This window comes from Carassius auratus, chromosome 25 (genome assembly GCF_003368295.1).
Source record: "Carassius auratus strain Wakin chromosome 25, ASM336829v1, whole genome shotgun sequence".
In the NCBI taxonomy this organism is placed as follows: Eukaryota; Metazoa; Chordata; class Actinopteri; order Cypriniformes; family Cyprinidae; genus Carassius; species Carassius auratus.
Genome location: NC_039267.1, coordinates 9,429,075 through 9,442,526, shown reverse-complemented (window position 1 = coordinate 9,442,526; position 13,452 = coordinate 9,429,075). Strand labels below are relative to the sequence as shown.

General features: G+C 34.7%; 1 protein-coding gene across 3 annotated transcripts in view; it reads right to left on the bottom strand.

The window, feature by feature from the left end:
• Positions 1-13,452, bottom strand: part of LOC113043686 (SH3 and multiple ankyrin repeat domains protein 2-like) — a 91,856-nt gene that overhangs the window by 71,184 nt on the left and 7,220 nt on the right. For 2 of the 3 annotated variants that reach the window (XM_026203202.1, XM_026203204.1), the window contains exons 2-6: positions 8,413-8,606; positions 6,079-6,282; positions 4,573-4,644; positions 1,967-2,075; positions 730-881 (exon numbers count right to left, since the gene is read on the bottom strand). In XM_026203202.1, coding sequence (XP_026058987.1) covers positions 730-881; positions 1,967-2,075; positions 4,573-4,644; positions 6,079-6,282; positions 8,413-8,598 — 723 coding nt within the window. In that variant the 5' untranslated portion in view covers positions 8,599-8,606. Of the gene's footprint in view, positions 1-729; positions 882-1,966; positions 2,076-4,572; positions 4,645-6,078; positions 6,283-8,412; positions 8,607-13,452 lie in introns of those variants that run through there. The other variant, XM_026203203.1, reaches the window with a different exon arrangement.

The following is a 13,452-nucleotide window of genomic DNA, read 5'->3' as shown; positions in this document are numbered from 1 at the left end:
GTCATTAAACATTCATTTAACATTTTGGATTTCAAACACAACAAATATTATAAAACTTATGAAATGTGTCTAATGTAAACATGTATGTAAAACAATCCATATAAACAAATGTGCTTGATTTTTTTTTCTTTTTTTTTTTCTTTTTAGAGAATGCCTTTGGGATTTCTTATTCACTTTTACACAACCAAGCAGTTTCATAAGTACATTTTTGTTACGTAACTAAATGAACTACAAGTGCTTTTTCCTTCTAAAATTACGAAACCCAGCCACTCGGTAATGAAAATAGAACATCTATGGCTCCGGCACTTCGAACTGTCATAAACCAAGATTCTTCATGAAGCCTTCTTAAATAAACGGCCAACAAGCAATATACTGCAAGAGCAGCGGTAGACAGGAAATTGTGTTTTACAATATTCAGAGCACAAAACAGTGGTACATCAGCAGTTATTTCCACTTTTTCAAGGGAAGGAAGCAAAAATGAAATAATGAAAAAAAAAAAACTTTTAAGTGTGAAATTACTAATTCATTTTAAATAAACGAAAAGAGTGTGCTTTGAATAAAAGCACAATCTGTCAAAGTAATAAATGTATTGAAAACTGTAAGATGTCACTGTACTGTGATAGATCAGCAGCAGTCATTCTTATAAAAACAAAAAGACAGTCAAAGAAGAGGATCACTCTAACACAGCCATAAACTCAATCCGTCCTGCAAGATGAGGTCATTTATTACCTTAAGAGCTATCTGGTTTTTCGCCCTGGCTGCTTTGTGTAGGGCAGTCATCCCATCCCGAGAGCGGAAATCTAAATGAGCGCCGCCGCTTTTCAATGTAACTATAATCTCCACCATATTGTCCAGGTGGGCCGCAAGGGTCAGCGGTGTCTCTGCAGGCCAGAAGCACAAGAGCAAGTTCATTCAAATGTATAGGTAAATCTCTCATAATAAGAGTAAGATATTAGTCAAGGGATTTGTGTTTGTAAATATGTAAATGTAAATAAAAAAAATGTAAATATAAAGATAAAAGTATGAATATAAATACCTTGTAAAAGTTTAGGGTCAGTAAAATGTATATATATATTAAAATTGTACTTATTCAGTAAGGATGTATTAGGCCAAAAGTGATAGTACAGACATTTATAGAGTTAAAAAAAATGTTTTCTATGTCAAATAAATGTTCTTTTGAACTTTCTCTTCATCAAAGAATCTTGAAAAAATATGGTCTCCACAAAAACTGTTTTTAACATTAATAATAATAAGAAATGTTTCTTAGGCATCAATTCAGAATATTAGAATGATTTCTAAATGTGCATGAGCCTTTTTAAGGACTTGAATAATGTATGCTAAAAATTAAGCTTTGCAATCACAGGAATACATTTCATATTAAAATATATTCAAAGAGAAAATTTTTTTTTTTCACATTTCACATTCATCACATTCATCTTTTACTTTGTGAATGTGACACTTCTTTCAAAAACATTGAGAATCTTACTGACCCCAATTTCTTTTAATAATAGTACTCAATAGTAATAATACTATTAGCACTATATAATACTATAATACTACTCTTTAGCAGCACAATATATAGATTATACAGATTAGAATATATAGAATATAGATATAGACTTAGAGTATACTTTTATTATTGCACAGATTTATAATCTCTGCCATCATAATCATTAACTGACAAAAAAAAAGAAAAAAAAAGAGAACTGTCGCTAACAGTATTGGTGTATTCCAAATAATACATGCAAATGCAGCACAGGCTATGACCATGAGATTAAATCAGTAAGTAAATATGTTAAATATAAACTGCTGAAATGCAATGTAATGGTCCGACTACACCATATTGATTAAAAAGGAAACAATATAATGACACAGTAAAGTAATCAATCTGGAACTAGCCGGGGAACAAAGCCTGTATAGTCAGTTATGTGCAAATCTGGAGTTGATCTAATATGGCATCCCATACCACCAGTTTCAGGGTCATGATAGTTGGGGTCCAACCCTCTTTCCAACAACTTGGAGACTTTGTCCACCTGATGATGCTGGATATACTCCATAAATTTCCTCAGGTTGACCTTAAAGGAGGTTTGAGAGAGAACAAGAGTGCAGGTGAGGTTAAACGAGAGACACTGACAGCTAATGATTGAGGAGGAAGTTAGGAAACAGGAGCGAGTGATGGGAATGAATGGCTGACAAGAGTGTGAAGGGTCTCTGCTCACTTCCTCTCTTATGTTGAGATCTCTAGGACACACATGCCGCGATACAAGGCTGGATAAAAATAGATAGGAGAGCAGCTCCCAGTACAGAGACATCAGAGAGAGAAAGAGAGAGAGGGGAGAAGCACAGCTGATTTGGCAAGGCAAAGAGTTAGAGACCACTTGGCAAGCTACGGCATGCTACAAACACACGTCAACTCTTACGCACAACCCAGTGCACACACGAAGACCTCCAACACAATAGAGTAAGTGCCATATTCGCACAAAACAGTGGAGTTTGCATTATTTAACTTCTGGATCCTGTCTTACCAACACAAGCTTTCAATAATTCTCGATGCTTGCTAACAACTTTAAACCCATTAGGCTAACTACAATGTAGAGATGTCACCTAGCACAATGACAACATTCATCCTCTTACACTGTAAACAAGTATTTTGTGAGTGTTAGCTTACAAAAATCACCTAAAGCTTGTTTATTCATTCAGAAATATTATAATAAATAATTAATAATTGAGCCTGAAAATGTTAGCGATTAAAGTTTGAGTGGTTAGCATAGTTAGCATGGTTAGCCTCTGCTGGGACATGCCTTATGTACACTTTTTTAGGGTGAAAAAAGCATTCTCCATTGATAGTCATTTGAAAGTAGCCATATATTCTGATCAAATACAATTTCTGCATCATAAAATTTGCAAATATTTCATAAAATCACTTTTCACGTCAGCTACCTTTGTCGTCTAGCTCAGGACAGTTGCTAATAATTGGCTTGTCCACGTTCTTGTGGTGTCATTTGCCAGGTAATGTTGTCATGATGTTATTTTCATGCAGTTTCAGAATGAGTCACAATACATTTACAGTTCAGGGGATGGGATCCCAAAATAAAAATAAGAATAATAATAACCGGGAATAATCGTGCGTTCAAAGTAAGTCCGCAGTGACAAGTTAAGAAGTCATAATTATGACATCAGGTGATTTCAGATCACTTTGGTAGAACATGATGGTGACCTCTTCTACCAAAAAAAAAAAAAAACTACTTCTACAAAAATGCTTAATAATGAACGTGCATCAGTTGTGTTTATTTAGTTTTTATTCAACTTATGAAGGCACTATTTAATTTCATCCTTTTTCATAATTTTACTAAAATACTGCATTTGTACATGTGACTTAGTTTTATTGTAAATTAAAAGTAATGTCACACATTTCAACAAACCGGCGATCTACTGCAAACACTTCATCCATTGCATTTGCCATGTTTTCTCATTGACACACCTGAAAAATTCTGGCCTCAAAGAAAATCCACATAATTGAGTTTCCCACGTAATTAAAACACTGTGGTGGCATCCATGTGCATTACACTCTTAAATGCACTCTTTGCAAAATAAGCAAAGATGGCAGAATTCATTTATGCACCAGCCAAGCAACTACCACTGAGTTCAAACAACCGGCTTTCTTCAGTTATTGCAGTTTTCCTTAGGTTACACCAATAAAAAATATTTTTAAGAGTCTGATCAGGTAGAAATATCTCTTTACGGTAACAACTACACCTTTTCATTTTTTATAATGCAGGCAGCTTTTAAAAGCAAACCCCTCTAAGCGTTTGCTTCTATTACATGTATAATGCACTGACATTCGGTATGATCTGAGGTGAATATCTGCTCCTCTGAAAACAAGGACATACACAAACCCTGCCTGCTTACGGAGCTGTAATATAATAACTTATTAAGAGAGCTTGAAAGCTCAGAGCAATGAGAGGGTGAGTTTTAAATGCTGAGGGAAGCAATGTGGGGACGAGAGATAAATAGGCCGAGCAATAAAGAGATCGAGCACAGCACAGGACATACAGTGCAGGAAGAAGCCGGCAATTAAAACTTGGTTCGGAGCTTCGGGGCTGCTTTTGGGGGAGAAGCGTGGAATAACCTCCTCCGGTGATTGCAAAAACGTTCATGACCACAGAAGAAAAACTGGCCGAAACATTAAAACGTCAACATCAATGACCATCTCCACACCAAAAACGTATGCAAATGCTCTGGTCTGCTGCATTATTTAGCAGCAGACTCTAAAATGAATGTACTGTATGTTAGATATTCAATCCTAGCGACAGAAAGCTGGATTTTCAAACATTTCTTTCCTGTTTTAACAGCCGTATCCCAAGACACCAGCTCTCCTGCTTGCAATTAAGCAAATAGCTGCATTTGATATGTAAAAGAATGAATTATCATAACCGAACACAAGTTAATCACCACCTGCGCATCAAAAATAGATACATTTTTGACAAATATGCATAGTAGGCTAATCTACATAGGTCACAGCAACTTTTTGACCCCTCCAAAAAAAATAAAAAATAAAAAAAAAGATCTTACCTGTGTGTGGAGTTTTTCAATTTGCTTTTCGTTGACGTTTGGCTGCTGGTACACTCTGCTCTTGTAGCGGAACTGCAAAATTAAATATCTTTTCAGTTTAACAAAATAAACAATTTGACGTACAATACACGTACAATAATCTAGAGATAATACAGTTTTAAGTAAACTACCAAAGTTTAAAGCACCATGGTTAAAAAAAATTATTACAAATATAATGGTACTTTAATAAGAACCCCTTTTTTATACCAGAGAACTAAACTTTTATAGTAGTATTATAGTTTTTATAATCAAGAGGGGATACAAAATAGTTATATAATTTTTAGCTCAAACAAATGATTACATTAAAATATGTTTCATTATACTCCATTTGCAGCTCTTTTTGGTGGTCGCCGCCTTGATAGTGATATGATTATATCAGCCCCTGGGGCTTGAATGAACATTCAGGAGAACTACAAAACGTTCCTGTTACACCAGCCTGACATCAGCCTTTTTCACAGAGAGAGCTAAGAGTGCTCCTGTACAGAAGACACATCTTAAAGAAGAACGCCTGTCTCATAGCCCTGCATTGGCAACAATTTATAGCAGTTATCATCACTGTCAAAACTATTGTGTCATTGAGATCATCCTTGACAGAAAGAATAAATATAAATGGGCATTTTGGCTCTCAAATAAATTACTTGGGTAATTATTGTTAATGTTGACTACAACAAAAACAATTTAGATTGTAAATTTAGATTTCTTTAATTGTAAAAATTAATAAATAACATTACATTTAAAAAACAATAATAAAATCTGTGTTTATGGTAATGTATTACAATGGACTTCTATGTAAGCATATTACACTCCCAATAAATGTATTTTGGTGATTATTTATGATTGTTGATGATGATTACCAATTTGAATAATCTATTAACTGTAAAAAAAAAAAAAATAATAATAATAATAATAATAATAAATGTTTTTGAAAAACTAAAAATAATTGAAAGAAGAAAAAAAAAACGATCCTTTCTGACAAATATGCATGGTCATTTCTTCTCAACATAAAATTATTCAGATTTTTATATGTATTATTGCTCATGGTTACCACCGAAATCAATTTTGGTTAGTTCCTTAATTTAATTAAAAAAAAACATGAATGAATGAATTGCAATAAAACAATGCTAAAAGTTGTTTTTATATTGCTGCACTGTCAATGGAAGTCTAGGGGGCAAGTATACTGGGTTTAAAAGCAGGAATACAATGTTTACATATTTGGCAAAGCACTTCAATTGATTGCTTCATACAAAAATGTGTGCTATTTGAGCATTTGAGTTCAGTGATGGCACTACTGTTCTAGGCAGATGAACTCCTAGCATATTTCCTATGGATGTTTGTGGAAGTGCTTTGCAGATAGTGACGTCTCATGTCCCTTTCTGGTATCCGTGCACATATTCTATCAAAGTTACATCATGGATCAAGCTTAAGTTGACTCCGCAACATTCAAGCAGCAAACTAGTGGCGCATTACTTCAAGGGATGGAACGCCTTTATTGCTGGATAGCGGATAGTCTCGCAGGGGCCGTTCTTCCTCCAGGAAACCACTCTCCCTCCCGTCCACTGCTGGCTGGAAGAGCCCATAGTTGAGCACATCCCTCAGACTCTGTGTGAGTGTACACAGGATCTGCTGCTTAGCAACCCATACTGTGGCATCAGGACTGAACCTCATGGATTTCTGGCAAAGCCACAGAGAGAGAGAGAGAGAGAGAGAGAAGAGAGAGACAGAGAAACGCTCTATCAGGCCATAGCAGGTGTACAGATTAACTAGGAGAAAACATTTGTGATTTAAAATGTTCAAAAGGGAGAAAACAACAGGAGAAAACAAATCGTTGTTATTTGGTGTTGGTTAACTGACGGAATGACATTTTATGATGACATTTTTTTTTTTTTTCAGTTTTGTGGGTCCCTGAGGTCATTATTTCATTTCTCGTGAACATTTCAATTCTTTTTTGACCTTACAAATGAACCAGTAATAAGTGTTTAGGTGCAGTCACATTATTGAAATGTCAGCGGGCAGAAAAGATTGATTGTCTATTGTGAATAGTGTAGTGATGTATGAAACAGCTCACACAGAAGTCACTTTCAAACCGAGTAGTTTGCGGCTGATTAGCTTGGACCCTTGTTGCTGTTTCATACACATTCTTCATTTAAAACATGACAATGTCATTTTATACTTTACGTGCATGAAATCTTGTGCAGTGAATGGGAGTCCAATCAGCTGATTAAAAACATCACAATAATTTGCAAGTAATCCACACAACTCAATTCCATTAATTAACATCTTATGAAGGGAAACGTTGCATGATTGTAAAAAACAAATCCATCATTAAGACGTTTTTAACTTTAAATCATTACTTCATGCTAAAAAAGTAGTGTTAGTAGTTGTACTGTAGTGTTCCTATAGCTCAAGTGGTAGAGCATTGTGCTTAGCAATTGCAAGGATGTGGGTTTGACTCCAAGTGAACACATGTTAGGAGAAAATTGTTAGCTTGAATGCAATGTAAGTCGCTTTTTTTGCTAAATGCATAAAAAAATGTCACACCTCTATCTATAATATGGCTTTCACCAGTTAAAATTTAATATCTGAGTCAGGGGAGAAATATGTAAAATTGATGTAACACTAATAATCTAAAAATCTGTTCTGATGAAGATGATCTCAGAAAATTTTCTTTAATAATTCAATAAACTCATAATGTTTTAGCAATTTTTAATACTTGGGTGAACTATTCCTTTTACTGTACCTTAAAGGCATATTAAATTAAGTTTTGTGTCTTTTAGTCCATGGAGGCTTTGAAATCATTGATATATGCTGGTATTGTAAACTCCTGAATACTAAAGGCATTCAAAATGTACAGTCTTTCACTTCGAGTAAAACAAACTATAAATAATAAAGACTCAACCTGCAATGCACAGATTTATGTCCCAGAATGTCTTTTCCACTAATGCTATCGGCAGATAACTATATTTAGCATATATAGACTAAATTGTGGTGCCCTTCGATACGTCCCACCTGAATGTCTTGTTTCTTGGGATACTTTAAAGAATACTCTTATCAGAATAACGGCATTTTTGTGTTTAGAGCTAATAAAATCTATCCTTCCTTCTCCTTATTCCCTCACTGTGTCGGTATTGTTGACATGTAAATGGACAATATGGAAAGCTAAGATAATTGTAACGCTCAATAAATGTGACACTGGCAATAACTTGCACAATATACTAACCATAACCACATCAACATTGTGCAAACACAATTCAATCCTCTGCTTCCTCCCAAAATAACAGTTTCAGTAAGGACAGACACAGATATTTTTAAAGATCCTGTTTTCGAGAGAGAGCAATAAAAATGTCGTTCCTTGGTGATTTTTTAATTTTATTTACAAATAAATTACATTCTGGATTATTTTTGTTCTGATTTGGTTTTAATTGTATCTGGCTTTGATTGAGTTTAAAACTATTACTTTCACATATGGAAACCACAGTGTTAAATGAGTCTACATGACATTACTTTTCTGAACCTTCTTTATTTAAAACATGACAATTTTCTACTTTATGTGCATGAAATAGGTCAAAAATATTTGTTGCCTATCCCACTTGCATACGATCCATTCTTTAGTCTACTGAAACCCAAACAGCTCTCCAGAGAAGGCTAAAACTGTAAGAGGGAAGCAATTTACTGTAATAATATAATTTAGAAAGATCCACATGGCCCAACAGCCTGGGGTGAAACACGAGTGTGTGTGTGTTTGTGTGTGTGTGTTTGTGTGTGTGTGTTTGTGCGTGTGTGTGTGTGTGTGTGTGAACGCACAGACTGCTGCAGGTCAGGGATGACCACACAGATGAGCACTGTGTCTCGCAGGCTGTCGTCCAGTCGGCCGCTGGTAGGTCGATCCAGCCTTGGAGGCTCATCTCGGGAGCTGTCTGATTCCGAACTGACCGAGTCCGAGAAACTCTGAGCCATTTCCTCCTCGCTAGACATGGGGCTCCGCGGCATGATCAACACTGCGGCGAGAGAGCACATTTTTGAATGCATTTAATGGCATACACAATGCCTAAATTAAAAACTAAAGCCAAAAAAAAAAGAAAAGAAAAAAAGAAGAAGAAGAATTAAACTAAATATTAACTATATTAAATGAATTGTCAATGAAAATAAAAATAAAATTAATAATATATTATTGGCTTGTATTTCAAAGCAGCATTGCAATGTAACAAAACAATGTAACCTTCTAAAGGTGAAATGCAGATAAAATCAACAACTATTTATAATGTAAAGTTTAACATGAACTGTAAGCGCATAAATGAATACAATTCGAAATACCAAAATACATAAAAAACTGCATTGTCACTAATTGTCTAAATGGCATTGAAAATCAAATCTAAAGTTTGAACTTTGGAATTACTGACTGTAATATAAATTTAAATATTAAACAATATGCTGGAAAATAAATTATATATAATAACTGTAATAAAATAAATTATTGCATAATAATTGAATAAAATAAAATAAAATCTCAGCTCAAGACCTCTAAGCAATTAAAAAGGGTTCTTGATTAGATGTGGGTCCTTTGATGGACCAGCCTATTGTCCAACCTAGACGACGTCAGCTGAAAAGGAAAGTCATTTCAGATGGTGGAGCAAGTTATTATATCTTGATGAAAGATTAGCCAGACAAACTTGTCATTACTTGAGGACAATATGAACAATGAATCATGCACAATAAGACAGGAACATATTAATAAATTAAAGAGGGCCAATTTTGATGAGTGCTTATTATCCCATGCATCATGATTTATTATTACTGTCTGGTCATTTAGCTTCACATGTTTATCTCTCTATGGCCTTTTGTGAATTATCTGGGTTCACCAAATGCATCTGAACAGGCCCTCTCTGCCCAGACTGAGCGCCTTTATATTTCGTCTGCGGATGACTTCAGGAGCTCAGTGGTACACTGAAATGTCAGACTGTATATCACATCATTTTAATATTTGTACTCCATCTTTTGGGTCTTTGCTACCTGCCAGGGATAACTGAACTGATGCACCAGAAGAAAATGAAAAGGCCTTGTTTATCACAAACTTGGTTAAATCAGCCACATTAACTTAAAATATACTTTGTTTACTTGTTTGTTTAAGTACCGCAGATCAAAGTAACATTAGTGTATCGTAACAATCCAGCATTTGCATGCAGATAAAATCAGACAACGTTTTTGGGGGTTTGCATCGAACGTTCTTTGAATTTTATGCATAATTAATTTGTTTATGAATAAAGATTGATCTGTTGAAACAGTTAGATGCCAAATGCTCTCCTATTCAAATTTGACATTGACGGGGTGATAACATATTTGCCCACTTTTGTACATAATTAATTTGTTTATGAATAAAGATTGATCTGTTTAATACAGTTATTTTGAGTTAAAGTTATTATAATAAAATGATTTAGTGAAATATAAAATAAAAGATAAATAAAAAAATAAACTTAAAATTAACCTTGAGTGTCCTATTGCTTTTATAAAATGACAAGTGAAACAAAACAAAACAAAAACTGGAAATCAAAACACTAAATAATAGCTTAAATATAAATGGTAAAATAAATTAATAAATATTTTCTAAAATAAAATTAAATAAATAATGTATCCTAAATCTTTGTTTATTTTTAGCTAGATTTTAAAACCCACTTTAATGGGCTCACAGACTTTTGGACCCCATTGTATATTTCATTGCCTGTTTTTATTACATCGGACTAAAGGTTTCCAAAAGGGACAGATGGAACTGTTTTCTGTGTCTTGGGTTCGCACACGCCATATTTCTGAAGTCTACACAAGCGTTAGACATCACAACAGGATTGCTGAACGGCAAACAAAATGTCTGGGTGTTTGGGGGGAAGACAGCAAGCAATATCAGATAGTGACAGAGACCGAGAGGGAATAAGAGAGAGAGAGAGCAAAGAGGTCAGATGAAATATCTGACTAACGGCTCCTCGCTAAAGCCTAAGCCACTGCATACGCAAACGAGACGAAGTGAGACAGCTGAAGATTAATTAGTAGCACTCACCACTTTCCCTGTGCATTTTTACCCTCTGAAAGGTTTGCAAATAATAAAATTGACCTTTCCATGCTTACGCATCTTGATATTGATATTGCTAAACTACTGTATGTAGGTAGTATAATAACTGCTATTGCATAAAAACACGACTATGTGATGATTAAGGGGGCTTTGTGTAAGAATGTTACACAACCTAGAAACTGACAATCAGCTTATGTAATGTGTTAAGATAACAATCATAGAATATACTATGATTGCGGCCGTGCTTGTTAGCGAAACAGAGCCCAGGGTTTCACAGGCTAAATGTCGCATGCAATGACGCGTTGATGAAAATCAGCCGTTCTGGTGTCTCTCTCCCCAGTGGCTCAGTCAAGCGGCCCTGTCATTCATCAGGGCTGTCAGTGTAGGTCTTCTCGCTCGACCTTTACAATCATCCGCCACCAAGACAGGATTCAAGAGGCAGGAAGCATTTGTCGACTATCGCTTGAAGGGTACCACCAATTAAAACCTTACAGCGTGGAGAGGAAATTGCACCCACATGCACTGTAGTGCTAAGAAGCTGCCAGCAGATGTAACACATAACTCCAGTGTTGACAGATAAACACACCGCCATTCACTGAAGTCCTTTTACAGCCGTGCAATTTTGCACTGGGTGATATATTGGTTTCCTGTGAAGTGAATATTATCCAGTTGTGGGCATTTAAATAAATTACACAGTACAGGCTTTCATCTTGCGGCATTAATTAGATATTATTTGCTTGTAAGTACTTCAAAGCAACATTACATGCTTAAGGTAACCTTGCAGAGGTTACATGCAGATACAATCAACAAATTATACAATTTATTAAGTAGAGATTAGCATGCACTTTAAAATTAGAGAGCTATTTTTTTAAAGGCACAACAAAACCAAACTAAAACAAAACAAAACTAAAAACATGGCCTAATCAAAGCAAAGAAAGGCAAAACCATTGCAAAACAAAAGAAGAAACTAAACTAAACTAAAAACATGGCCTGATCAAAGCAAAGAAAGGCAAGTAAAGCAAGACAAAACGACTACAAAATAAAAACAAATGAAACTAAATTAAAATAAATTATATACAAAGCAAAGAAAGGCAAAACATCTACAAAAACTAAACTTAAGCAAAGAGGCTACGCAAAAACAGAACAAGAATAAAAGACTGAATAAAATAACAACAACAACAAAAAACTAAGCATAAGGAAAGGAAGTCAAAGCAATAACAAAACAAAACAAATTGATAAATAAAAGACTGGAAAATAACTGGACTATAAAATATTATTTAACAATATGATAATAATGACTTAAAACTGCATTAAATAAAATATTAACGAATATGCTGGGGGGGAAAAGAAAAGCAATGTATATTATTAGCCGCATTTTAAGTCAACTGTCGATAAATACATTTCTTAACAATATTTTCTATAGAAACACCAATTCTAACATAGAAAATATGGTAACAGGTACAGTATGCATTTATCGACAGTTAATGGCTTCAAACACAGCTAATGTATACATTACATTTCACATTTGGACACTGGATACATGCAAAACCAAATACTAGATTACAAAATCATACATTGGTTTTTCAGACTTCATTATTAGTTCAGAGACACTTTTGTCTATTTTGGGTAATTATTTATTCCACTTAGTTATGCAAGTTCCTAATATATGGCAGCAGTTCTCAAGGAGGAGAAAAAACCTAGCACATACTGACCTAGAAGCATAATTTTAATTTAATAAGTTTCTGCATTTTCCCTGTTAACTTCAAAAACACAAAGCCCAATGCCTTTTCATTACAGCAATTATTTATTAAAGGTAAAGCCAAAATATTCACTCTGAATGTCTGCCACTGTTGCCACGACAACTATAATCACATTTGCATTGTTAACGTTAATGGAAGTGATGCATTAAGCATTTTAGAAATGGCAGGTTTGCTATAAACTGTTTGAGGCTTAAAACACGTCTTGCCCTCGTAACTTAATATCCCACACTCATCAAAGAAGAGGAACACAAGAAGGATTCAGGAGGGAATTAAGCCCACCTTAATATCCTGAAAAACAACAGAAGATTTTTCTCCCTGAGATTTGTCGAGGAACATCTCATATGAAGCTTAGTTCACTTCCACATAGTCACTGTATCATTTTACAGCAGAAGTAGCAGTGAACACTGGGTTGCTCTCTTCCAAAAGCCTGCCTGAGGGCAGTCGAACTTGCTGTTTCAGAAACATGGACAGTACCAGGAACTGACAACTCTCCGAGAGCTGAACCTTCCCATAAACAGTGTTTGTTTTCATAAGAGAGGCGTCTAATACTGTACCATTCTTTAAGCCATGCACAACCATTAATATTTCATAACCAATTTACTTCTCATCAAAAAGTGCTGTGAAAGTTGCATCAAAAGCTCTCAGGTTTATTTATTTATTTTTTGCAATATAGAAATTCTTAAACCCAAATGCCATCTTAACAAAACAAAAACAGAAAAGTATAGCAGTAACTAGATTTTAGTGCTTGCGCATGCAAAACTCACCATTATAATGCAAGGACACTTGCCAAGATGGTTTCTACAGCACTGCTAGGATGTTACAGGTGATTTCTGATCAAAAGAGTCCATGCTCAAGTCTGTATTAAAATAACATATATTTGAGCACCAAATCAGTATATTAGAATGATTTTTGAAGAATAATGTGATACTTAAGGCTGGAGTAATGATGCTGAAAATTCAGCTTCGCCATAACAGGAATAAATTATGCCTGAAAACATTAACATAGAAATTGGTTATTTAAAATTAT